The sequence below is a fragment of the Emydura macquarii genome, unplaced genomic scaffold (assembly GCF_026122565.2).
Source record: "Emydura macquarii macquarii isolate MOO-44397 ecotype Brisbane River unplaced genomic scaffold, CSIRO-AGI_Emac_v2 contig_2428, whole genome shotgun sequence".
Lineage (NCBI taxonomy): Eukaryota > Metazoa > Chordata > Testudines > Chelidae > Emydura > Emydura macquarii.
Genome location: NW_027132565.1, coordinates 55,178 through 80,015, shown reverse-complemented (window position 1 = coordinate 80,015; position 24,838 = coordinate 55,178). Strand labels below are relative to the sequence as shown.

Here is a 24,838-nt window from a genome sequence, read left to right as displayed (position 1 = left end):
CGCTCGCGGGGCCGCATCTCCCAAGCGGAAACCGTGAAGGATCCATCGATTCCCCACAGCGAAACAACGGCTCTTTTAAGAGCCACCCCAAGCCATTCCCAGAAGAGCTTTAACACGAAGGGCCTGGTTGATCTCCCTGTGCACGGGGTAGGACCAAACACTGCATTCCTGGCGCCCGCAAAACCTCCTGTCGGTGGAAAATAAAGGGTGCGATAGGAACCCACAACCAGGCTTTTAGGTCTGTTCCCGCCCCCGTTTTAGAAAGACACGAGATACGCTGCCATGTTTATTTCAGGATGAGCCTCTCAGTGTGTGTGTGACAGGAACGAGTGTGAAAAAGCGGCAGCTGTGGTCAGCAAGTGCCAAGAAAAGCGGAGTTGTGTATGACAATTTAAAGCCCTGAGTTACGCACAACCTTATCTCCGTCATGTGATGTAAGGGGGGGACGGACATGTACAGTAGCCTGGGAACAACTGAACCCCCCGTTTATTAGCCGGACGAGGCTGTGCTTTCAGGGATGGCCCGCAATGCAGCACAGCGCCCGTGACTACCACCGGGGAAGGGGTCAGGGCTGCCCGGGGGACAAGGACCGCCCTGTTTCTGCCTCAGCTGCGCTCCCCGGGTTGGCTGTGATGGGGCGCCAAGGCGCATTACTTGAAAAATAGCAGCCCCACAGGCATAAGGGAGCAAACCCAAAATCGGGAAGGAAAGGGAATAAAGTATCATCCAAACTGCTTTTAACTTCCCCAAAATAATCTGAAAAAATCCCAAACCACTAAACCTTCTCTCTCCCCCAACCCCCAACCAGCAGCTCCCAAACAACCAAAATCCGGGGATACAATCTGAGACTCTGAAATGGATCTTTTCCTCTCGGACCCTCAGCCCCCCCTGTCCCTGTGTGAAATACCCTTTCCGCAAACCAGAAGCCGTTGCTGTCTTCGGCGGAGCTGTCGGAGGCGGCTGGACGAAAAGCAGCAGCCAACCCGCTTGTAAAATCCACGTGGACGGTTTCAGACAGCTCGGAAACCCACCAGCAACCGCGCTGCAAGGTCTCGGCTACTGCCCGCTCAGCCGCGGGGAAAACCGCCGCTGTCAGAAATACACAGGGCGGAGGGTGGCTCTTCCTGGTGGGGAAGGACTTTCCCAGATCGGTGCTGCAAGGCAGCGCGTGATGTAGCTGATGGGGGGCCTTTGTGTTGTAAAAGTCTCTAAAAATCAAATTTCTCCTGGGGCTTAAGCTGGAGTTTCGATTTAAAAAAACAGGACCCTCTACTTCCCCCCGTCCCCTTCTCCCCTTGAAGTATAGATCCATGCTCTACCTGCCCTTGGAAGCTCTGGTATCTGCTATGCAAAGAATTAATAGCCCGTAAATCGCATTTTACAAAGCCCATCCTGCCATTTTTTTATGAAAAAATCTTGCTTACGTGTTTACTTTTCACAGCAAGAACCAGACTTTTTACCCGTTTTCTTCCCCAAATGCTGTTTCCACGTTAATCAGACGGGAACAAGCGTTTAATTTAATAACATGAAATTTCTCACTCAACCACCCGATTGATTAAGCTCCTTTCCCTTCCTACGCAAAGATTAGTAGCGCTTTTATGGATACGTGGGTGGCCCTTAAAAGGGCCTTTGGGTTTTAATTCAGGGGATGGTTTCGTCCCTTCTCAGCCGGTGAAGCTTTACTTAGAGCTGGTGTATTTGGTAACTGCTTTGGTGCCTTCCGACACAGCGTGTTTAGCCAACTCCCCGGGCAATAACAAACGCACCGCAGTCTGGATCTCTCTCGAACTGATGGTTAGCCTTTTATTGTAGAGAGCCAAACGTGATGCCTCGGCGGCGATGCGCTCAAAGAGATCACTCACGAAAGAATTCATTATGCTCATAGCCTTGGAAGAAATACCCGTGTCCGGATGAACCTGCTTCAACACTTTATAGACGTAAATTGAGTAAGACTCCTTCCGATTCTTCCTGCGCCTTTTATCACTTTTCTTCGCAGCCTCTGCAGCAAACTTCTTCCCGCCTTTCTTCGGAGCACGCGCAGACATTTTAAATCACTTCCACGTCCCCGCTGAAAAAATTAAAACATTAACAGCCACAGAATTCCTCTTTATATAGCTTGAACTCCGACCTGAAAGAAGACTGAGACTTCTTCAGTCCGCTATATTTCATGTTCCCCCTTACCCCGTTCGCTCGTCCAGTCTAATAGCTAACTGCGCTATATTACTTATTATACAAACCAAGGGTTCCAACTATTCGCCTTTTCATTGGCTCACCTGGGAAACCAATCAAACAGCAGCAAAGTTTCCCCGTTCAGGTAAGATTTATCATGTCTGTCATACTGACCGCCTTTTTGTCTAACCTCTATTTGACATGTACAACTCCACGCATAACATTATAGTTTTCACTATAGAAAGGCTTTTGATAACAGAAGGATTCGGGGTTTGTTTGGGTGGTGGTTTTTTTTTTTTTTATACAGAATTTAGGATCAATCGAAACAATAAAATCACCTCAACGCAACCACTTTTTTGTTCAGTTTCTTCCTGAAAGAAAAGTGGCAAAGTAGCATCTGACTAAATAGAAGGAATTAAAGTTTCCCTAGGACATGAGGGCTTTCTTTATTCACCATCTGCTACCCAGAAGGCAGAACAAATGATAAAATCTTGTGTTGTCTCAAAAGTCTTGTCTGCTTTCTTCTTAGATTAACCCACTCTTAATCCTCTACAATTCCAAAGATTTGTAAAAATCAGAATATTTAATATTTAATTTTATGTTGGAGAATGTCTAGCATGTTGCAACAGTTATCTTATTTTTCCATATTTTACAAATCATTTTATTTTTACTTTTTACATATGGATCATAGATTTAACAAGTACCTGTTCAGTGCAGTCCTGGTCACCAATTTACTCAATTTCACTTTAGCAGGTAATCCCATCTATAGACATTCTGATCAGCACTTGCCATGAGTACAAAAGAGCCATGTGACTTCTTCTGCATGATTCAAAGAATGGATTTTTTACTTTAGTCACTGCTATCTTTATTAAACAATTAATTTATTTGGAAAAAAAAATCAGTTAATCTAATCTCTCCTTCTCTCTCTCTCTCTGTGACTGAAATTAGGTTTCTAAATCTATTCCTATGTGCCTGAACAAGTGTCCTGATTTTAAAACTGCTGTCTACCACCTTACAACCTTTTTTTGGGAAAAGAAGGCCACTTATGTTTAGACTTTATATATATACTTAGGAATTTAACTGTAGGCACCCAGGTTTCAAAACCTTTGGCCAGATCCTCTTTTATTTTCTGTCTTCTTTTCTGGATACTTTTCCTCCCTTTCATTTGACTAGATTTTTTTTTTACAAGAACTACTGACCTAGACGCTCCCCAAAATCCCCACCACCACCATGATAAATATTTGCCTGTGAAGTTGTTTTCAGTAGCAGGGGACTATATTCCATGAGCTGGGAAGTCTCTTCTGGTCTAATGTCCTGTGAATATGGTTCACCCTAGGGCAAACCAAAACATGAGTGGGTCTATGCTAGCATATGTCAGTGTGGGCATGTACTGGAGTTATCTGGCAGTCAGTTCCAACAGGAGCAAAAACTGTGGGCAGGCCAGACTATTGGAAGTTGGGAAACACACTGACCTTCAGACTCCGTTCTCTTGAGCAGCCCAGTGTCTGCAAACAACCGACAAAAACAACTTGCAACTTCAGGAAGTGGGCTGACTGCTGGCAAAAAACTCCACCCCATGGCCATGACTTTGCTTCGGGAAGTGGTGGAAGACAAACAATTGCTGCTCAACTCCGCTTCTGCTGCACCCAGTGCCCTGTTGGGAAGGGAAGAATGGCTGCTGCGAATCCAGCCAAAACGCTCCAGGACGAAGCTACTTGTTCCATCTGCCTGGATTATTTTAAAGATCCGCTGATGATTATAGACTGTGGGCACAACTTCTGCCGAGCCTGCATCACCTGTTACAGGGCGGGGGTGGATGCAAATGTCTCCTGCCCCTGCTGCAGAGGCAGCTTTCCCCAGAGAAGCCTCAAGCCAAACAGGCAGCTGGCAAATGTTGCAGAGATAGCCAAGCAACTCAGCCTGCAGTCAGTTAAAGAGCCCGGAGGGGAAAGGGTGTGTGAGAAACACCAGGAGGCTCTGAAACTGTTCTGTGAGGAGGATCAAACCCTCATCTGTGTGGTGTGCGATAGATCTAAGGAGCACAGAACTCACACTGTGGTTCCCATAGAGGAGGCTGCCCAGGAGTACAAGGTAGGAATCACAGGACTGGCTCTGTGGATGTAGGGAAGGCGGTGGATGTGATATACCTTGACTTTAGCAAAGCTTTTGATACTGTCTCACACAGTATTCTTATCAGCAAGTTAAAGAAGTATGGGTTGGATGAATGGACTATAAAATGGATAGAGAACTGGCTAGAGCATAGGGCTCAACGAGTAGTGATCAATGGCTCCATGTCTAGCTGGCAACCGGTCACAAGCGGAGTGCCCCAGGGGTCGGTCCTAGGGCCGGTTTTGTTCAACATCTTTATTAATGATCTGGAGGATGGGGTAGATTGCACCCTCAGCAAGTTTGCGGACGACACTAAGCTGGGGGGAGTGGTAGATCCCCTGGAGGGTAGGGATAGGGTACAGAGTGACCTAAACAAACTGGAGGATTGGGCCAAAAGAAATCTAATGAGATTCAACAAGGACAAGTGCAGAGTCCTCCACTTAGGAAGGAAGAATCCCATGCACAGCTATAGACTGGGGACCGACGAGCTGGGCAGCAGCTCTGAAGAAAGGGACCTGGGGGTAACGGTGGATAAAAAGCTGGATATGAGTCAGCAGTGTGCCCTGGTTGTCAAGAAGGCTAATGGCATATTGGGCTGCATTAGGAGGGGCATTGCCAGCAGGTCACAGGAAGTGATTATTCCCCTCTATTCGGCATTGGTGAGGCCGCATTTAGAATATTGTGTCCAGTTTTGGGCCCCCCACTACAAAAAGGATGTGGACAAGTTGGAGAGAGTGCAGCAGAGGGCAACCAAAATGATTAGGGGGCTGGAGCACAAGACTTATGAGGAGAGGCTGAGGGAACTCGGCTTGTTTAGTCTGCAAAAGAGAAGAATGAGGGGGGATTTGATAGCGGCCTTTAACTACCTGAAAGGGGGTTCCAGGGAGGATGGGGCTAGGCTGTTCTCGGTGGTGGCAGATGACCGAACAAGGAGCAACGGTCTCAAGTTGCAGGGCGGGAGGTCTAAGTTGGACATTAGGAAAAAGTTTTTTACTAGGAGGGTGGTGAAGCACTGGAATGGGTTACCTAGGGAGGTGGTGGAATCTCCATCCTTAGAGGTTTTTAAGGTGAGGCTTGACAAAGCCCTGTTTGGGATGATATAGCTGAGGTTAGTCCTGCTTTGAGCAGGGGGTTGGACTAGATGACCTCCTGAGGTCCCTTCCAACTCTAATATTCTATGATTCTATGATTCTATGACTGGAAAGGACCTGAAGAGATCATGTAATCCAGTCCCCTGCACTCATGGCAGGACTACGTATTATCTAGAGAAGTGGCTCTCAATCTTTCTGGATGACTGTCCCCCTTTCAGGAGTCTGATTTGTATTGCATTTCCTCAAGTTTCACTTCACTTAAAAACAACTAGCTTACAAAATCAGACATAAAAATACAAAAGTGTCACAGCACACCATTACTGAGGAATGGCTTCCTTTCTCATTTTTACCATATAATTATAAAATAAATGTATTGGAATATAAATATTGTACTTCTGTTTCAGTGTGTAGCCTATAGAGCAGTGTAAACAAGTGATTGTCCATATGAAATTTTAGTTTGGACTGATTTAGCTAGTGCTTTTTTTGTAGCCTGTTGTAAAACTAGGCACATATCTTGATGAGCTGATGTGCCCCCTGGAAGATCTTTACATAGCTACATGTACCCCTAGTTGAGAACCACTGTACTATTCACATTTAAACAATATGACAGGGGAAATATTTAGTTTTTATATAATTCTCACCGCAAATAAGATAATAACATAGTGCAAGCTGATATTTTAATAAATACATAAAAAGCATTAGCAAAGTCAGTACAAACTAAAATTTCTCTGAGCGTCTTGGATACATTTTCACTTCTAAGCTGTGCAGCAACACTTCCCCTTGAAGTCTCGCAAGAACTTGTCAGCACTGGGTAAGAGCACAGATTTATGTCTGGGACTCAGGATGACTTTTTAGCAGAGGAAAAAAAGTGATTGATTTATTTATTATCTATCTACTTGGTAAGCAGTTTGGGGCAGGGAGAGTCTGTTTGTAGAGTGCGTACCACAATGGCTCCTGGCCTATAGCCAAGCCTCCTGGCTGCTACCAAATTAAAACTAATAATATTCTAGGCATTAGCACATGATTTAAAAACACATTAATGAACACACCCTATTAATAAGCAAGCGGGCTAAAAATAATCTGCTATAAATTATTGTTGGTGGAAGAGCCTCAAAAATGTGTGTTTCTAAGAAGAGCTCATAACACTTTTTTCCCCCTTCTTAGGTTCAAATTCAGAGCCATGTGGGGATCTTGAAAAAAGAGAGAGCTGCGATTCTAGCGTTTCAATCGAGTGGGGAAATAACAAATCAGGAACTGCTGGTAGGTGTCATTGTTCTTTACCAGCACACGTGCACAAGGGCATCACTGATAACGTTATTCTGAGTATCATGCTTCTCTCTGAGAGATTAGTACTTATTTACTCAGCTGTCTTTTGGAAACTCTCTTCTGGTTCAGAGATCCTCTATCCATTTGCCGTAGGTACTGCATTCACACGTAGGGGGCTGGGGCCTCTCTAACACAGTATACATAGATACTCAGAAGGAAAATGGAGACTGCAGAAAAATGCATCATCCAAACAATGGGCTTGATGATGCTTGTTTTCTGCCATGCTGAGGCCAAGCTCCTGGTGCCTTTCTTGCTATTTGAAAGATCTGGTTTAAGGAGGCTCTTGTGCAGCTGGGGGAACTATCGAGAAATTCTCTTTTGACACGTTTTCGTGAAATGTCCAATCTCAAGTTGTTACGGGTTGCTATGGAATTGTCCCGCAGAGAGCTACTGATTACGGAAGGGTCTATGAAATATTCTGTGATGCTCTCTGTGTCCCTGATCTCATCTTTTCCCTGTTTGTGCCTCTTCACTGCAGAAAGAAGTGGATACTGAGAGGCAGAAGGTTGCGTCTGAATTTAAGCAGTTGCGCCTATTTCTAGAGGAACAAGAGCGACGCCGACTGTGCCGGCTGGGCGAGCTGGCCAAGGAGATTGTGAAAAGGAGGGATGAAAATGCTACCAAATACTCTAAAGTGCTGTCTTGTCTCAGCGAGCTGGTCTGTGAGATGGAGGGGAAGTGCCAGCAACCAACGAGTGAATTCTTGCAGGTGAGGCTGTGTTAGAGACACCCCATGTCCCTGCACAAGGAAGGGAGAGCTCCTGAATCATCAGTAGTGGAGCCCGGCATTCAGAGATTACCCTCTAAATCAGTCTGTGTCCTGCTGCTGCTGTTTACGTTATTATTTAGCTCTTTGAAAGCTGAGTCACAGACGCATGGAACTGATGGGTGAGTCACAGATTTACAGAACTGATGGGTGCCAAAGACCAGTTGTGACAAGATGGGTGAGGTAATATCTTCTATTGGACCAACTTCTGTTGGTGAGAGATAAGCTTTCAAGCCATCCTGAGCTCTACAACTACACTGCAAAGACCAGTTGTGTCACTCACTCCATTTCCCCTGAGGCAAGTGCAGGATCGTGACCTTTACCACATGTCCCAGGGTTAGGCCAAAACTGGCTTTAAATATCTCAAGTGTTGGGAGATCTCACCATTGCTCTTGGAAAGAATGTTCCACAGCCTAGCACATCTCACTGTTAGGAAGCTTTTCCTGACACTCAGCCTCAGCTTTTCCTTCCTCAGTTTCATTCCACTGTAAGCTATGCAAACAGAGTGTGATTCTTTGTACTCCTCACCCAGTGGCTGGATCAAGCAGTAGTTGGTACTTCAAATTTAGTGTAATCCAGGCTAAAACTCTGTGTGTATGTGTGTGTGTGCCTGACCTTTTCCAGTGGCTAGAAAACACAGAGAATTCTGAGTCAGCTACTGCATCCAAACTAACATAGTGGTCCTTTAGCTCAAAGGATAGAAATCATATTCCACCTTCTAGGAGAAGATGCTGAAAAGAGCCACATGAATAATATGAGGGTGGGAGAAAATGCCCTACAGGAAGAGATTTAAAGAGTTCAATCTGTGTAGTTTGTTAAAAAGAGGATTGAGAGGTGACTTGATTATGATTAAAAAGAACCTTTCCAGGGAGAAAGACTGGATACCAACAGGCTTTTTAATCTAGAAAAGAAAGGCATAACAAGAACCAAGGTCATCATAGAATCATAGAATATTGGGGTTGGGAGGGACCTTAGGAGATCATCTAGGTCTGGTAGTTAAAGCCAGACAAATTCAGATTAGAAATGAGACATGCATTTTTATCAATGAGAGTTATAAATCATTGAAAGAAAGTGGAAGAGGTGGATTTCTCCATCTGTTAGTGTCTTCTGTCAAGACTGGATGCCTTTCTGGAAGATGGGCTTTTATCAAAGACATGTTATCAGGCTCAACACAGCTGTACCTGGGTGAAATTCTCTGGCCTTTGTTACATGGGAGGTCAGGTTAGATGATCTAATGGTCCCTTCTGGTTTTAAAACTATGATTCTCTGGAAGCTCGTTTACTCTTTCCTCATAGATCGGTCAATCCAGCTGCTCAGTCAGTTTATTGCTCTTCACACATCTCCGTCCAGTTTGTCTGTGTCTTTCCACTAACGTGGTACCTGGAACTGGATTCACTACCCCATGTGCAGTTATACAAGATTCTCTTACCTCCCTGTCTTGCTGTGTTATGCTTTGAAGATTCACCCCCTGCCAAAACTCCATCAGCTTTTTGAGTAGCCAGCAAAACTCATTTTCCTTGCTTGTTTAAGTTCCAGTTGGACCATATAACTCCCCATTTTTTTGAATCTCTTCATTTGACTTCCCATTTCTGATTGCCAGAAGCTGGGAGGGGAAGACAATGGTAGCTCCAGCTGCCCTATTCCGTACACTGCCCCTGAAACAGTGGTACTGGCCATTCTCAGAGAGAGGATACTGGGCTAGATAGACCATTGGTCTGAGCCAGTATGGCTGTTCTTATTTGATACTGTAATTTCATGACAGTGGTGTCTAAGAGCTAACCGAGATCAGGGTCCCATTGTGCTGGGAGCTGGGAACATAAAATAATAGGTTCTGCCCCGAAGAGCTTACAGTCGAAATAGCCAAGACCGAACAAAGGGTAGCGAAAAGAGAGAGAACATACGTGCAGCATGACCAGAGTGATGATTTGCAAATGTCATGTTAGTGCCATGTTTTTTTTTTTTTTTTTTTTTTCAAAAAAGTGGCTGGGATTGTTAGGAGGGGATTAGCTGAAGAGATATAAGAGGGGACATAGGCGCAGTCTGCACTACACAGTTTTTCCGGCATAGCTGTGTTGTTCAGGGGTGTGAAAAAAAATCACACTTCCAGTCAACAGAGCTATGGCCACTAAACCCCCAGTGTTGACACAACTACACCGACAGAAGAATGCTTTTGCCCGCAAAGTTAATGTCATTCAGGGAGATCATGTAGCTCTGCTGACATAACTCCTTCTGTCAGTTTATGCTGTGTGTCCACTTGGGGACTTTTCTGGCATACCTATACCAGCGAAGGCTCTCTAGTATAGACAAGGCCATAATAAAAAGCAGGGTGGGGGGATAAGCCAGGGAAATATGGAGTATAGATTTAGCTCCCTTTTCTTTTTCTCTCTTTCTAGGACATCAGAACCACCGTGAGCAGGTATGTGGCTCCTTCTTGCACACTTCTCAGCCCAAACTTCAACTGGTATGTACCCGATTTGATTCTGTCTGCAAATTTTAGAGGGCTTTGGGAATTTGCATTTAAATGGAGATGCTCTCTATCTGTGTTATAAGCCCAGTCCTGCTGGCATTCTGTGCACAGCTCACATCAGCATTGCAGGCCATTCTGCAGAACCAAAATGAAAGTCTAATAATGTTTGACTTACTTGGTCTTGAGGATGGATTTTGATGCTGGACGCTGAACGAGCGCAGGGATTGTCCAGAGACATCAATTTTATTTGGATGCTTCCCGTAGTTTTTTGTTTTTCTGAGCTCAGCAAATACAAATATTGTAAGAGCAAACACATTTAAAAATTATCTTTTGGGGGGTTCTGTATCTCAGAAACCCCTTGACCCAATGACCCCAAATCTGCTCCATTATCTCTATCCTTATTCTTCTACTGACATACACAATTTCAGGTCCAACTGAATATGCACATGGATTTTGGAGCACTATGAATGATCCCCCCTTAAACAGACAGACGGATGCAAACTTGCCTATAGATAAAGTGTCCCCTAATAACTTACTCAGGAGACCACAAAGAGCTTGTAAACCCTACGGAAAAGAGGCTCAAACACCAGTAGCATCTGTGAAGAGTTATTATACCTCAAAGGAGTCATGAAGCTTTCTTCCCCCAAGCACATAAAGTTTATGCACATTAAACTTTATAGTCTTGAATTCTCTTCAGCTCACGAATACGTATGAGCTTAATGCTTAGGCCTTGTCTACAACAGAAAGTATAGCTGAAGTGGTACAGCCCCTACCAATCCTCCTTTGAATGCAGTACTTTGTACTAGCATAATGAATTATTATTTATTTGTATTATGGTGCCAAAGAACCGTAGTCATGGACCAGAGCCCATTGTGGTTCTCAGCCAGGGGCACGGGTACCCCTGGGGGCATGCAGAGGTCTTCCAGGGGGTACATCAACTCATCGAGATATTTGCCTAGTTTTACAACCAGCTACGTAAAAAAGCACTAGTGAAGTCAGTACAAACTGAAATTCATACAGACAATGACTTGTTTATACTGCTCCATATACTATACATGGAGGGAGGGAGGGTTCAGGTGAGTCAGACCGTAGGGGTTTTGCGCCCTGGTTCCCCAAAACCACAGAGCTGACAGGTAACAGTTGTTTTCTCTTTAGATGGAGGAAGGGGAAGTTTCAAAAGCCAACAGCTGTGTCTCCTGACTGGAGAAGGAGAATCAAGGAACTCTCTCAAGAAACCACATTGCTACAGGTTGCTCTGAAGAAATTCAAAGGTAACGGCCCCTGACTAGCTGATCACTTTTGATCTTGTCTAAAGCTCATAGATGATTCAGGGCCTTTACTCCAACCATGCAGGGCTGACCTCTTTAGTCCAGGAAAGGCATGGGTAGAGGTCGCTTATTTTGGGGGAGACCCTGGATCAGTTTGCAGCTGTGGAGGGGATGTGCTTCTCACACTGCTGTCAATGCACCAAAATCTCCCTCTCACTTGGCCATGACAGCTGAGCCAGCGCCACTGCTAAACGGTTTGTATGACCACCAGCTTCAGGAAAAAGGAGCATGACAGACTGAGACAAACCATGGACTAAGCACAAGCCTAACTAGGGACTCCTGGGTGACATTTTTCATCTGAAACTTTTTTCTTTTTCATTATAAATGCAGATTTGGATTGACCAAAATGTTTAATGAATTCATGCCAATGTTGGTGAATTGCTTTAAATGGGGGGGAACAAAACAAAAATAAAAACAAACACAAATGAAGGAAAAAATCCGAAAATATAGTTTGACTTTTTCAGGATTTATTTCCTTTTGACATTTTTTAAATGAAACGTTTGTGATTTTTCAGGTCAACATCACATCATATTTCATTCTGGATTTTCCCTTCAAAATTTTTTTTTCAAAAAAAGCCTAAAACAGAACAAAAGTTTGACCCATTTTTTTTTTACCTGGTTTGCAAAAAAAGTTCCCCCAAAATCATTGTTTTCAGTTGATCTGAAATTATTTCCCCCCCGCCCTGGAATTGCCAGTGAACTGAAATTCCATTATTCGCTCAGCTCTGCTCCTAACGCCAACTCTAGGATTGGTTCCCTCTGCAGCCTTGTTCATGTCACTCATTCTTTCTGACACAGGGACATAGGAATTGCTAGGCTAAATCAGACCTGAGGACCATGTGGGAGAGAATGGGGGACCCTCGTATTGGGAGGAAGTATGAGGGTGCACACAGAACCCCTAGTGGAAGAAGGGATTGGGGGACCCAGGTATGGAAGAGAATGGGGGAACACAGCTCCTCGCATGGGATGGGGGTGTGTGGCGAGATGGAACTGAGGTTAAGAGATGTGGGAGGCACACAGAGCTGCTGGCGTAGAGGGGAGTATGGGGGATGCTGGTATGGGAAATGGGGGGCTCACAGAACTCCTGGCAGGGGGAGATTTGGGGACTCAGGCATGTGGTGGAAAGGGTGGACACAAAGGGTATGAGGTGGGTGGGTGGGTGGGGGTAGCAGGGAGTCCCTGAAATAAAGGGGAATGGGAGGCTGGCCCATGGGGAGTTCATGCAGGGAATGGAGAGTTGAAAGGAGCCCCTGGGGTGTGCAATAAGCTCATCCTAGAGAAGCTCATGGAGGATAGGTCCATCAATGGCTATTAGCCAGAATGGACAGGGAGGGAAAATCATGCTCTGAAATGTCCCTAGCCTCTGTTTGCCTGAAGCTGGGAATGGGTAACAGGCGATGAATCACATGATGATTGTCTGTTCTGTTCATTCCCTCTGAAGCACCTGGCCTTGACCACGGTCAGAAGACAGTATACTGGGCTAGATGGACCGTTGGTCTGACCCAGCAGGGCCGTTCTTAGTCTTAAGCTTTGACGGGGGTGCTCTTCTAGCTAAATTGATGCAACCCCTAATGCAGAAGCACTTCCATCAGTTTAACACTTTCTAAACTCAGTTGAGCTTGCATCAGTAAATCTGCAATTTAAATGAGGCCTATTTAGGAGAGGGTTAAAGATTGAGATCATTTATATACACTCATGTGCAAGCACAGATAGTTAAACCAGGTACAGTAAAAAACACTAGGAATCTGACTGTATCTAGGCCAGCAGGAGATCTCACCTTTCTCTCCCCTCCCTATTTTTTTTATTTCTTCTAGAGACTCTGCCACCAGTACCCGTGTTGGAAACAGGTACGTTTCGGGAGCCAATTAACAAAGTGAATGTTTGCATATGAGGATCTTCTGAAATTGAGGAGAAAAGTTAGTTTGTGTCCCTGAATTTTGGAGTGAGGGAAGGGGCATCTGAAACCCAATAAAATGAAAGCCTGTGACCAATATACAGCACGAGGCATGGGCTAAGCTCCAGATGTTGGGGTTGGTCCTGCTTTGAGCAGAGGGTGGGATGAGATGACCTTCTGAGATCCCTTCCAACCCTCATCTTCTAGGATTCTATGATTTTATGTCAGGGCACTTCCTTAAAGACAGCTCATCTAACCTGGTGCAATTCATGCAGCTAGGAAAAACATGCTGGGAAGACTAGCTCAGTGAGCCTTAAATGGGAGGAGGGGAGTAAAAGTACTATACTGGGTGCAGAAGATCTGTGGCCTAATCTAGCACATTTCACATGGGTCTCTGTGGAAAAACATGCTAGAAGATCCTGAAACCTTTTGCTCTGTATCTGACCTGTCTGTGCCAATTGGAATGAGTCTCCTCTGCAATTTGCTGAGGTCTCAGAGCTGCTTCCCCTTCAGAGCTGGGTAAATCCTGGAGGAAGGAGATCCTCAGTTTCACTCTCCAGCTGAGGCAGGTTCTGCCATTGATACAGTCAAACCCACCTCTAGGGCTGAGCTCCATCCCTAATGCTCGGACTCTCCCTTTCCCACTGCAGCAAATGTGACTTTTGATCCAGCCACAGCGCATCCCCGATTTGTCGTGTCCAAGAGCCGGAAAAGCGTGAGATGGGGAGACACGCGGCAGGATCTGCCCTACTGTCCTGAGAGATTTGATCCTTCTCGCTGCGTGCTGGGCTGTGAGGGATTCACCTCGGGGAGACATTGCTGGCTGGTGGAAGTGGGGGATGGAGGATGCTGGGCTGTGGGGGTGGCCAGAGAGTCTGTGAGGAGGAAGGGAGAGATCAGCTTGGACCCTGATGGGGGCATCTGGGCCATGGGGCTCTCCAGGGGTCAGTACCGGGTTCTAACCTCCCCGATGATTCTTCTGTCCTTGAGCAAGAGTCCCACAAAGATTGCAGTTTATCTGGCCTATGAAGAGAGGTTGGTGGCATTTAGGGATATTGATAACAACGCAAAGATATTTTCATTCCCACCAGCTTCTTTTACAGGGGAGAGAATCTTCCCTTTTTTCCGGGTTGGGGATATGCAAACACACCTCAGGCTACTTTCCTGAAACAGAGGGTAACATGTGGCCTCGGGGCTCTGTACAGAGAGTGTCCTTGACAGAAGGTGATGACCAGGTTACATAGGCCAAACTCGTTGGCCTTGTCTACACACGGATGTTCGCGGCACAGCTAGGTTGCCGTGGTCATACTGGCATCATCCCAGAGTGTACATGCAGCCTACACTGACAGGGATTTTTCCAATCAGTGTAGATCCTCCTCCTCCTCCCCAAGTGAAGGCAACTGCGTTGGATGGAAGCATTCTTCTGTTGGCATAGCTGCATCTATGCTGGGGGTTAGGTTGGTACAGCTACAGTGCTCGGGTGTGTGTTGTTTTTTCCCCACAACCCTGATCAATGCAGCTATGTCAGCCTAACTCTTTATAGTGTAGATCAGGCCATTGTTTCAGGGCACAGATGACTCATGCCTTTTTTTGTTGGAAAAGGTGGGGGGGGAAAGAGGCTAAAAAAGGATAAAAACTGCACCTCACCGCCCCTTCAGTTTTCTTGGGGGGAATTGCAAATTTTCTAGGAAAGGAGACATTTTCTGCCAATTTTTTCATTCACTCAAAATCAAAATTTTCTGCTGAAAAAAAGTTTTGCCAGGAAATTTGTAACCAGGCTGACCTCCATCCTATATTACTGGGACCATCTATACTCACATTTTGCCATGAAGAGAAGTCTCTGCCTTTGCTTACACTGAGATAATTTTCACCTTCCAAAAACTCCTGAACTCATTTCCTATGGCTATGCTTACACAATACAACAATGTGAAGAGGAACCATTTTTGGTCATCATAACTCAAGCAGCTGAAGCTAAATGTGCTTTCTTTAACTGGTTAGCTGTCTGTCTGTGCAAAGCTAGAGAAGACGTGAGATGTACATTACAAAGGCAAAGGATGTTATAATCAATGTGTAAAATGTCTCTTAAGGATTTGGATTTATGGAGCTGAAGAAACAGGAGTTAGGGGGAGCTGAGTGGCAGGGAAGGTGGCTGATTAGGATCAGATGAACTGTCCTTGGTGGTGCGTCAAAGGATCAACCCTTGCCTTAAACTTCCAAGGCCAGATGACCAAGAATGGCCACAGGACTCATTCTACAAGTGGTCTGATATCTTGATGGCTGGCTTTGGGTTCTCTCTGGACACATGCAGTTCTATGTATCACATGGGCACACAGATGCCCCAGCTAAGATCAGGGCACCATCATTATTGTGTTCCTCCTCCATGAATGGTTATCTCCCGCTAACTATTTTTGATGCCAAGTCCATGAGGCAGACTTTCAATATAAATACATTATTCCTTAAATATGACCCGTACATACGTCTCTCACTTATTATTAATCTTAACACAGCACGAGCTTTCGATAGATCCCTCACGTTACTCTTTGTGGCAAAAAAGTCCTGCAAGATGTGTTTGGTGCAAAGAGTTTGTCAGGTCTGAAGTGAGAGTTGTTTGCAAAGAACAGGGGACCCTTTACCAGGGATCATCTGGGTCAGACCAGGCCCACGGATATTCCATGGCTGTGAAATAATCCACCAGTTGCACCATGCTTGGTGCAGAATCTGGTGAAGTTTATGGGGCAGGGACTGGCATTTATTTTGAGAACGTACAGCACCTAGCACACCGGGGTCTATATTGCAGGAGAGGCCTCTACGGATGTTGTTTAGAGAGGAAGAATGGTTCAGTAGCTACCTCAGTAGTCTAGGACATGGGTTTAAGTCGATCCACCAACCAGGGAAAGATAGGCATTCTGGTCGAAGTGCCCAGAGCAGCTTGACTCCACACAAATTAGCTGGGGGTAGGAGGAGAAAGACAATGGAATCTTTTTATTTTAGTCCAGTGATTAGGGTATTTACCTTGCATATGGAAGCCTCCACCCCTCCTTGCTGGGTCAAATCCCCCCGCTGCCTGCGGAGGGGAAGGGCTTTCAATAGAGATCCGGCTTCCTCTCACCTGGGTGCCCTGAACATTTGGCTATAGAGTGATTCTCACTCACTCAGTCTCTTCCCCAATTCATAATTATTTAATTAAAGTGGGACAATCTCAATAGGAGACATAGAGAAAGCCCCACATCACAACAGCCCATAGGTACCCCTGTGAGAGCAGCAGATCCCTGCTTCTCCTCAAGCAGAGTGGGGACTTGAACAGGAGGCCGGGCTTCCACACCCCAGCGGAGTGCCTTAATTGCTGGGCTGAAAAGGTTACAAGGAAATCCACCTACCTCCTACTCCAGCTGTTTCACGTGTAGCGGAGGGGTCAGGCACCTCACTCATTCTCGCAAGATGTAGCTTAGGCACCTAAACCACCTGGTTCCAGAAGAGGGGGTCCCATGTGTTGATCAAAAGCAGAGCAAGGCACTTCCCTGCAGCCCACCAGATTTAGGCACCTAACTCCGTGAAAGGGATTGTGCTTCTCTGTCATTGGCACATCCGTCATTGGCTAGTTTAAGGAAGCTCGAGTGGGGTCAGAACAGGGGGAGCTGGGACTGGGAGCCAGGACTCCTGGGTTCTCTTCACAGCTCTAAGAGAGGAGGAAAATGGGGTCTAGGGGGTTAGACTGGGGTGGGGGCTGGGAGTCGGGATTCCTGGGTTCTATCCCCAGCTCCGGGTGGGGAGCAGGGTCTAGTGGGTTAGAGGGCAGAAGGGGGGGAGCCAGGACTCTTGGGTTCTCTTCCCAGCTCTGAGAATGGGGTCTCTGAGAAGGGTATTAGAGAGGTAATTACGAAGAGTGATCCCAATTCTAGCTATTCTCCTACCTCATTCAGTCCCATGACTCCTCTGCCCCATCTGCAACAGAGGCCTTGGGACCCCCAGGATCACAGACTCACCTGCCCTTCTCCTTAGCACAGGCGCAGCGTCGTGGCTCTCGCTGTGTCTCACGGCTCAGCACGAAGGAGGGTGGGGGATGCTGGAGCTGAACAGACATCTCCAGTGCTGAGATTTTAATAGCTAGGGAGCAGCCACTGTGACGTTGAGGGCGCATGCACTCACAGGGAGGGAGAGGTTTGTGTGCTGGCCAGAGGGGATAGAGCAGCAGGTCAGGGCTTCAGAAACACGGACCCCAGTTCAGTAAACAGCTTGCTGTTTTCCTAGAATGGTAAAGGCTATGAACAGTGAATTGCAGCCACCTCTGGGGTGGGGCAGCCGATAACAGCCACACAACAGACCATTCCGATGCATTTACCCAGCGCTCAGAGGCAGCCACCTCTGGGGTGGGGCAGCTGGGTTCCAGGCAGTGAATGGGGAATCCTGTGGCCAAACAAAGCGCAAGTGGATTTTAGAAGGGGGGGCAGAATGGAATAATTAAAGGAGGCATTTAGCCAAGACACCACGGTTCATACCCCAGGTAGGAGAGAAAGTGCTGGGGCCTCAGGAATGACAAAGTGGGGCCGTTGAGTTGGTTATCTGGGACTGCAATGGGAGAGCACCCCCAAGTGAGCCCCAGCCCTGGTCACACAACCTCCCTAACATCACACTGGGGCATTTGGGTCAGATCTAATAGTCAGGAGAAAGCACCCCTACCTTGCTCTGTGTAGCAACTGCAGCCTTCTTTAGGTCTCCTTTAGAAATCCTGCCCGGACCTGATAGCTGGGGAGAGCCACTCCAGGCGAGATCCTGATTCTGACAACATGGGGTTGGGACATGATCATTATTGGCAGCTCTGGGCATGTTTATTCCACCTGGGGAGGGAGGAGAGAGCGTGGAGGTTGAAATTGCTCTAAGCTTCTCACAGTCACTTGCTAATAGGGGTTTTGTTATTCGTAGCTGCCCCCACTGGTCACACGCTGGTCACAGCTGACCTGAGTTTGGTGAATCTGCCTGAAATGCTTCTCCCAAGGCCGGTTTAAATGGGAAGGATTAAAAACTGGAGCCGATTTCCCACGCAGTAAAGAAAAGCCTGAATTTTATACTCACCGCGGCACTATTCTCTCACTCATCCAACCCATTAACGTGAAGATTACATTCATTCTCTACGAAATTTAACTCACCCCCATGTAACAATTTAATTAAACACCGCCCAGCGCAACAGCTGAACTTCATTATCCGCCTGCGGAAACCCTGCATTCATTTATTTGCGAGAAAAGCGGGATGGGGAGCACACATGGCCAGATCTATTTCAAACACGAGTCTCAAGTGAAATAGTTAACACACCAGTGAAAGTCAGCTGTTACAGGGGAGAAGGGAGGAAGGAAATGTACATAATCTCTCTGTTGGCGAGTTATCACAATCAGCCTGTTTGAACAATGGGAGAGCTGCCACCCGATCTTTTCGCAGCACGTCACTGAAAGAAGCTGCGACGGGATTTTATTTTGATTGCCACTTAATCCGTGTAACTGTCCCAATAGCACTTGATCTGTGCTAGTGTAAACCTTAATGAGCATTTGGAAAGCGGAGATTCTCAGGTGAAAAGCTTCAGAAAAGGCTATATCCCCCTATCAGAGTAGCGTGGCTGTGTGTGTGTGTGGGGGGGGGATATGCACATCACCAGGATGACACCATTTTTAGTATCACAACGCCGACAAACTACTCTATAACCGTTTGTAGCAGTGTGAATGGTCTGGTGAATTATTCTGTAACGTCACCTCAGTACTACTGAGGACAGGAGAAAATCCCCACAGCAGCGCTTCTCTGTTCTATCGGTGTGAAGTCCTGAGACAGCAGAGCATCTGGAAATGATCGAAATAGTGTGACAGAGAAGTGTGTATGGGGAACTTTCGTCACTTAACATCACCCCCCTTAGGATCCTTTACTGCGGAATTGCGTGCCTACACCCGTGCTCATTCTGTGAAGTATTTACCCAAAGCTAACTAATCCCTTTAACCTCAGCCTTGGATTATTGGGGGTGTATTTTAAAAAATGGATCAATTTCCTCTTAAAAGAAAGATGCTTTATTTTTTACTGTCCATGCTTCAAAAGGAACTCCGAAAATCATTGAACAAAACAAATATAGGACATAAGACAACGTTATGTACTAAAACAATTTACTCCACTTAATATCTAGTGGAAAATGTGAGCAGCTCGTGCATAACAAACTATTTTTAAAGTGATCTGAAGTCGGTTCAGCTAGGGTGCTGCTGTCGCGTAGATCCGCATTCACAGCCGTCAAGCTCTCTGCCCGCGGAGGCAGCGCACGAGATGGACATCACTGGAAACGACCGCGACTCGCTTCGCATGCAGAGCGCATAACTGCCAGTCCTCGAACAGCTCCACCAGGTGAGCTTCTATAGTTTCTTGCAAGGCCAGGCAGGCGCGGATCTGGAAACGCAGGCTCCCCTCAGAGTTAGAAAAAATCGTCTTGACCAGACGCTGAAAAGGCCTTTGAGGAATCAGCATCGCGCTAGATTTCTGGGAGCGACGACGCTTCCGCACCACCCCGGTCGTCAGATCACGCCAGGGGCTCTTCATCTTCGCTGGTAAGGAAGGAGCACTTCTCCGCGCCTTTTTCCTGCGTCGGTCACGCCACAGGAACTCTCCCGTAGACGATTTGTAGAGGCGCTGCTTTAACCTAGCCATCGCAAAACCGCCCACAGCTACTTTCCTTTGCACGCCTCTCCGCGGTTCAAACGACAGCGCCAACATATGCCCCCTGAGACTTTTATATAGGCACGAGTGAGCGCTGATTGGCTCCCAAGGAAAGGCAGGCACTGATACAAGGAAGCCAAGGCTCTGGTTGGAGGGAAAAACAAGCCGGTTTTTTTAAGCGACCACCTGCAAATGCGGCTGTGATAGGAAACAGGCAAGGAAAGAAAACGGCACCTGCTCCAGCCCCGCTGATGCTTTTACTCTTTCGTCCAAGAAACGATTAGAAAAAGAACAAACTTCAGTCGGATCTGAGAATCAGTGACAGGAATATTGTAAACCCTTTATTCCCTAAGTGCCCCCCTCATGTTAGAGGAAAATAAGAATTAAGGGGGAAATATACCCTAGAAAAAGACCTCACGTCTATTAAAGGAGAATTATTATAAATTGACCAGAAATTAGGATGAAATAACATGCAGGGACCGATTTTGCATAGGTGCCTCCCCGACTTTTCCTCGACTAACACTGTAACGTGGGACTCACCAGCTCGATCTTTCTCCCACGTGAATCAATGGCCCACTTCAGTGGACCAGGATCCAGGCCTAACACCACTCCTGGAGTAAAGAAAACACACTCCTCCACCTTACTACTGCAGAATCCTGTTTTCGAATGTGACATGCCTTTGATTCCTAGAGCCATTATACACATCTGTCAAATGACACAGAGAAACCTCTCCTTTCACTCCAGGGCAGTAATTATTTACTTCGCTTAGAAGGGAAGGGATGTGTCCAGGGCATAACAGTGACAGACAAGTACACTGGGTTGTTATTAAACTGTAAATGATAAAACACAGGGAAATCAGTAGTAGACGAATTCACTGGATTGTTATTAATCTGCAAATGATAAGACACAATACGCGGGAAAATCAGCTGAGGCAGTAAGCCTCGAAAATAACTCCCCCCACGTCCTGACATCATCCGAGCCTCCAACTGCTCTTCCTCCACTAGAAAGAAGCAAGAGGACGGATCTGAAACAGCCCTCCAATCCTAATCCTGTAGGAAACGCGAAGCCTCCTGTCCTGATTGGTGAAGAATGCGACCCAATAGGAAGCGAGATGTTTCTTTTGTCCAATAGGAAGACAGGAATGTTGATCCCTATGTGTCTGCAGGTAAATGGAGGCGTTCGGGTGTGTCTTTTAGTTTCTGTAACATTAAGTTAGATGACACTAAAAGCAGAAAAACAGAGCAATTCTTTTGCTCTCTGACTCCGCCGCCCACCCCTGCCCTGTCCCAGGGAAATTCAGAGGGGCAGCGGCGGGAATGCGGTTTTAATTTAGCAACAAACCCGAATGCTGGTAGGAACCGAGGAGCGTCTGGACGGGGCAGTCCCAGCTTCGTTTCGTGACATAGAGCAAAGTTCCTAATATCTCGGCCAAACTCCAGCGGGCGAAATAGCTCCGCGTCCTCGAGTGGGCAGGACTGAGTGATTGTGCAAATCGGGGCTGGCGCTTCTTTTAGGGGCAACCGGAGGGGCAGAAGAAACACAGGCCGGGAGGGGGAGGGGCGGGAAGAAAGCAGGGGGTTGATTCGGCTGCGTCGGGCTCCCCCCTTTATCTTGCATAGCTCGAAAGCCGTTGGGCTCAGTGGCAGAGTGGAGGCGTCTCCTGTGGTTAGCGGTGCTGGCCGCGGGCATTGACTTTTAAGGTCATGGCCGGTTTTTCCCCTTTTCCCGCGCTTTCTGCATTGTGCTCTGTGGTTCGGGAGACGTTTCCGCCGAAGGGAAGACAAAAACCCACTCTTAGTCAGCTCATTTTGCGGGCTGCCGCTGAACTCCATGGGGGCAGAGGCGCTTCTCTAGCTGCTATAAAGAAAGTGCTTCAAAGGGAGGGCTACGACGTGCGCAAAAATAAGGCTCGTATCCGGGCGGCGCTTCGCTATTTCTTGAACAAAGGCATTCTGCTGCGAGCCAGCGGCAGTGGCGTCTCGGGCTCTTTCTGTTTCCCGGCAGCAAAAAACAAAAAATCGATCCGGGGGCGCAAGAGCTCCAAGGAGAAAGGCGCAGCTGCCGCAGGCCCCCGTGACTCCAGCGGGAAAATCAAACCGGCTGCTGCAAGACCCGCGCGGGTCAGCAGAAACCCGGGCAAAATCAGGGGCACGGTGGCAACGCGCAGGAAGCAGATCCTAGAAGAGATTATTAAGGGCACCTTCCTGATGAAGCGGTGACTCAGCCCGGCCCCACGCAAACAACGGTTCTTTTCAGAGCCGCCCCAACGTGTTCTTTAAAAGAGCGAGAGCGACTGGCGTGTGTGAAGCGGTGTTTGGTAATAAAGCACTTAAATAACGCTTGAGCGCTGCGCCTCGGATCAGGGAAAGCCACTTGCATTGCAAAGCCTTGTTAATTAAAGGCCACGGTGCGATGCCAGCCGTGTGGAGCAATGCACCTTACGAGACGCAGGTTGGGGAAACTGAGGGCGGGGCACTTTCACCATGACCTCGGGGCTGGTGTTCACTGGTGTTTATTCTGGGTAACCAATACAACGACTTGCACACTTCTTAGAGCTCCGATCTGCCTGCCTTTCCGCTCGGCAGGTTCAGACCTCGCGAACGGGATTCGGTTCAGTCCAGGTACAATGCAATCGAACGAAAGGGGACATGCAGAAAACGCTTTAGGGTGGCTCTTAAAAGAGCCCTAGGATTTTTTATTTGGGGGGGGGGGTGAATCGAAATGTATGATTTTCCCTCGTGAGATGCTTCCCCCTGCGCAGGGGTTGCATAAGGAGCGGTTTCACCAGAATTCTCCCGCGTGACCAGATCCTTTAGTTTCTTCCTGGCTTTTTTTCTTCGCTGCATTTTTTTTGCGGGGTTGCTCTTCCTGCTGCTTTAGCAGTCTAGCCTTCTTCAGCCCCTGAGCGAGGGAGCTTCGCTTCCGCTTGATGAGCTTCCCCGGTGACGCCCAAGGAGACCTCCCCTGGGTGCTTGGAGAAATCCACTGTGTGGAGGATGAAGTAGGCAAAACCTTCCTGGTCGTGTCGAGAGATCAGCGCCGCCTTCCTCTTCTTCCACTTCGTTCTCCTGGTGGCTGGAGCAGGCGGGCTCATCATCAGTGTTCACCCCGGCAAAGAAGAAACGCTGCGCTTCCTGGTTGCTGTAGCTCAGACCCTAAAGTCCGCAGTCTGGCGTCAGAGGTTAATTGTAACCCGGTGTCCCACGCAGCCCAATGAATCAACCTTTTCCCTCCCCGCAGCTCTGGGCTCTACAGCACCAGAAATCTGCACTTTTAACACCAGCTGACAAGTCCTGTGTCTTTCAGATACCCGTGTTACGTTCATGTGGCCAGGGTGTAGTTCAGTGAGAAGACAAACTAAAACATTTAGGGGAAAATATGCACAAATCTCGCCTCTGTCGCCCTCTTTTCTAAATGAGTTTTTTCTTGAAATGCCAGCTACATTTCCCTTCCTTCCCTCCGGAAACGGCCAGAACCGGGATAAGGGAAGGGTTTACACTAGGGGATTTTAATTCCATGCCATGTATTTCAGGGGTAGAGCAACATTCGTGTCGGTTGGTTTCTTAAAAGAGAAATGTTTTAATTATCGCATACCAGGAGCTCGCACTGTGGTTGGTAGATATTAGATTGAATTAGTGAAGGGGCGGGGCTAAGCGAAGTCTGGCGGGTAGGAAAGTTCTCAGTTTCCATTCCGGTCTGATTTCAGGCAATATAAGGAGGCGTTCCAACGCACTATGGTTAGACGGTTTATTCGCTGCGTTTGTTTCAATTAGTTAAATAAAAAATTATTACGTAATAGCTGATGGGTTGTACTCCGGAAAGTTTGGGGAGAGGGGGTTGAGATAGTGTCATGAAAAAATTTGGGAGTCTAGATAAGAATCTTTTATTATAAAGGAATGAAGAAAAATTTCTAAAAGCTTTTATTTTAATACTATAAGCACCATATTTTATTTTTTTGTAACGAGTTTGAGCTTATTCATTTTGAAATGTGTTGTATGGTTTTTGTAGGCTGTGCTGATTGTCAGTTGAAATTGAATCTAGAATGGGTGCTTATTCTTAAGCATGGTGGAAAGTACTTAAGAGTATTACCAAATACATTAGCTGTAAAGTTAAGTGATCTGGTTGGGCAAAGGAAGAAAACAGATTACTTAAAACCGTTAGACTCTGAGAGTTCTTTTAATGCCTACTTATCTTGCCTTAAAGAGCTGTAATTTTATGGAATTATTAGAAGGGAGTTCCAAGTAATTGAACTAGAAATATTAGAAATACTGTAAATTGGTTGTGTACTCAATACACCCAGATAAATTGGGGGATTTTCAAAGCCTAATTAAATAGAAGCAACTGAGCAAGTCTATAGTCTTGGCATGGATGCACTGATTCATCTGTTGCTGGTAACACCAACATCTAGCCTACACCATAAACTCTTTGTCTGTAGCGCTGTACCAGTAAAGTAGAGATGTGATGTATCCAGAAACAAATCTGGCCAGAAAAGAAAGATTGCTATTTAAATAAAATCATAAAGAGTGACCCATCTCTTTATAAAGTAGCTGTTAGTGGTGATTTTATTAAGAGTTACAACAAACAACTCCTTCCCCAATAAATCATTTAATTGCAGGTCCCAGATGCTGGTTTTTAAGGAACAGTGGATTTAATTGTTAAACCCCAAGAGAAGTAAGGCGGTGTGTCATTGCTATCTCTTGAGAGAAAAAGGTCCTTTTCTGAACCTCACCCTTCACTTCCTCACCCTGCCTTATTATGATAAGGATGCTGGTTTTAACAAAGGAATGGAACTGAAGGACATTATCTAAAAGGGTCCACCCCCAGCGTGGTTTATAGTATGGATACCTGACAAAGGGTTAAATTAAAGGATTATTTTAGCAAATATTTAATTGCATCGTAGTATCAAACCAACCCCAATTCAGGAATGAAGCTGTGCTGTGCTAGGCGCTGTAGGAATACACAGTGTTTACCCTGGGAGTTCCCAAGTTAAACCATCGTTTCTAATTAATAG

At 46.5% G+C, this 24,838-nt stretch overlaps 2 protein-coding genes and 1 pseudogene across 7 annotated transcripts; 2 read left to right on the top strand and 1 right to left on the bottom strand.

Annotated features, from left to right (window-relative positions):
* LOC137162545 (zinc finger protein 208-like) overlaps window positions 1-24,838 on the top strand; it is a 220,664-nt pseudogene that overhangs the window by 168,367 nt on the left and 27,459 nt on the right.
* Window positions 1,610-17,954, bottom strand: LOC137162537 (histone H2B 5-like). 6 transcript variants are annotated; one of them, XM_067562426.1, is made up of 7 exons: window positions 17,827-17,954; window positions 17,133-17,393; window positions 16,527-16,611; window positions 15,998-16,097; window positions 3,642-3,823; window positions 2,874-2,988; window positions 1,610-2,068 (listed from the first exon to the last, which is right to left on the bottom strand). In XM_067562426.1, exon 7 carries the CDS (start codon window positions 2,043-2,045, stop codon window positions 1,680-1,682), a length of 366 nt encoding a protein of 121 aa, XP_067418527.1. In that variant the 5' UTR covers window positions 2,046-2,068; window positions 2,874-2,988; window positions 3,642-3,823; window positions 15,998-16,097; window positions 16,527-16,611; window positions 17,133-17,393; window positions 17,827-17,954; the 3' UTR covers window positions 1,610-1,679. The 6 variants fall into 6 exon arrangements, 4 of the variants coding, with proteins under 4 accessions (XP_067418527.1, XP_067418526.1, XP_067418528.1 ...); XM_067562425.1 differs by lacking the exon at window positions 2,874-2,988; XR_010922391.1 differs by lacking the exons at window positions 1,610-2,068; window positions 2,874-2,988 and adding an exon at window positions 3,426-3,501.
* Window positions 3,841-15,589, top strand: LOC137162530 (zinc finger protein RFP-like). The gene is made up of 7 exons (XM_067562418.1): window positions 3,841-4,260; window positions 6,534-6,629; window positions 7,174-7,404; window positions 9,855-9,877; window positions 11,084-11,199; window positions 13,070-13,102; window positions 13,800-15,589. Exons 1-7 carry the CDS (start codon window positions 3,841-3,843, stop codon window positions 14,315-14,317), a joined length of 1,437 nt encoding a protein of 478 aa, XP_067418519.1. The 3' UTR covers window positions 14,318-15,589.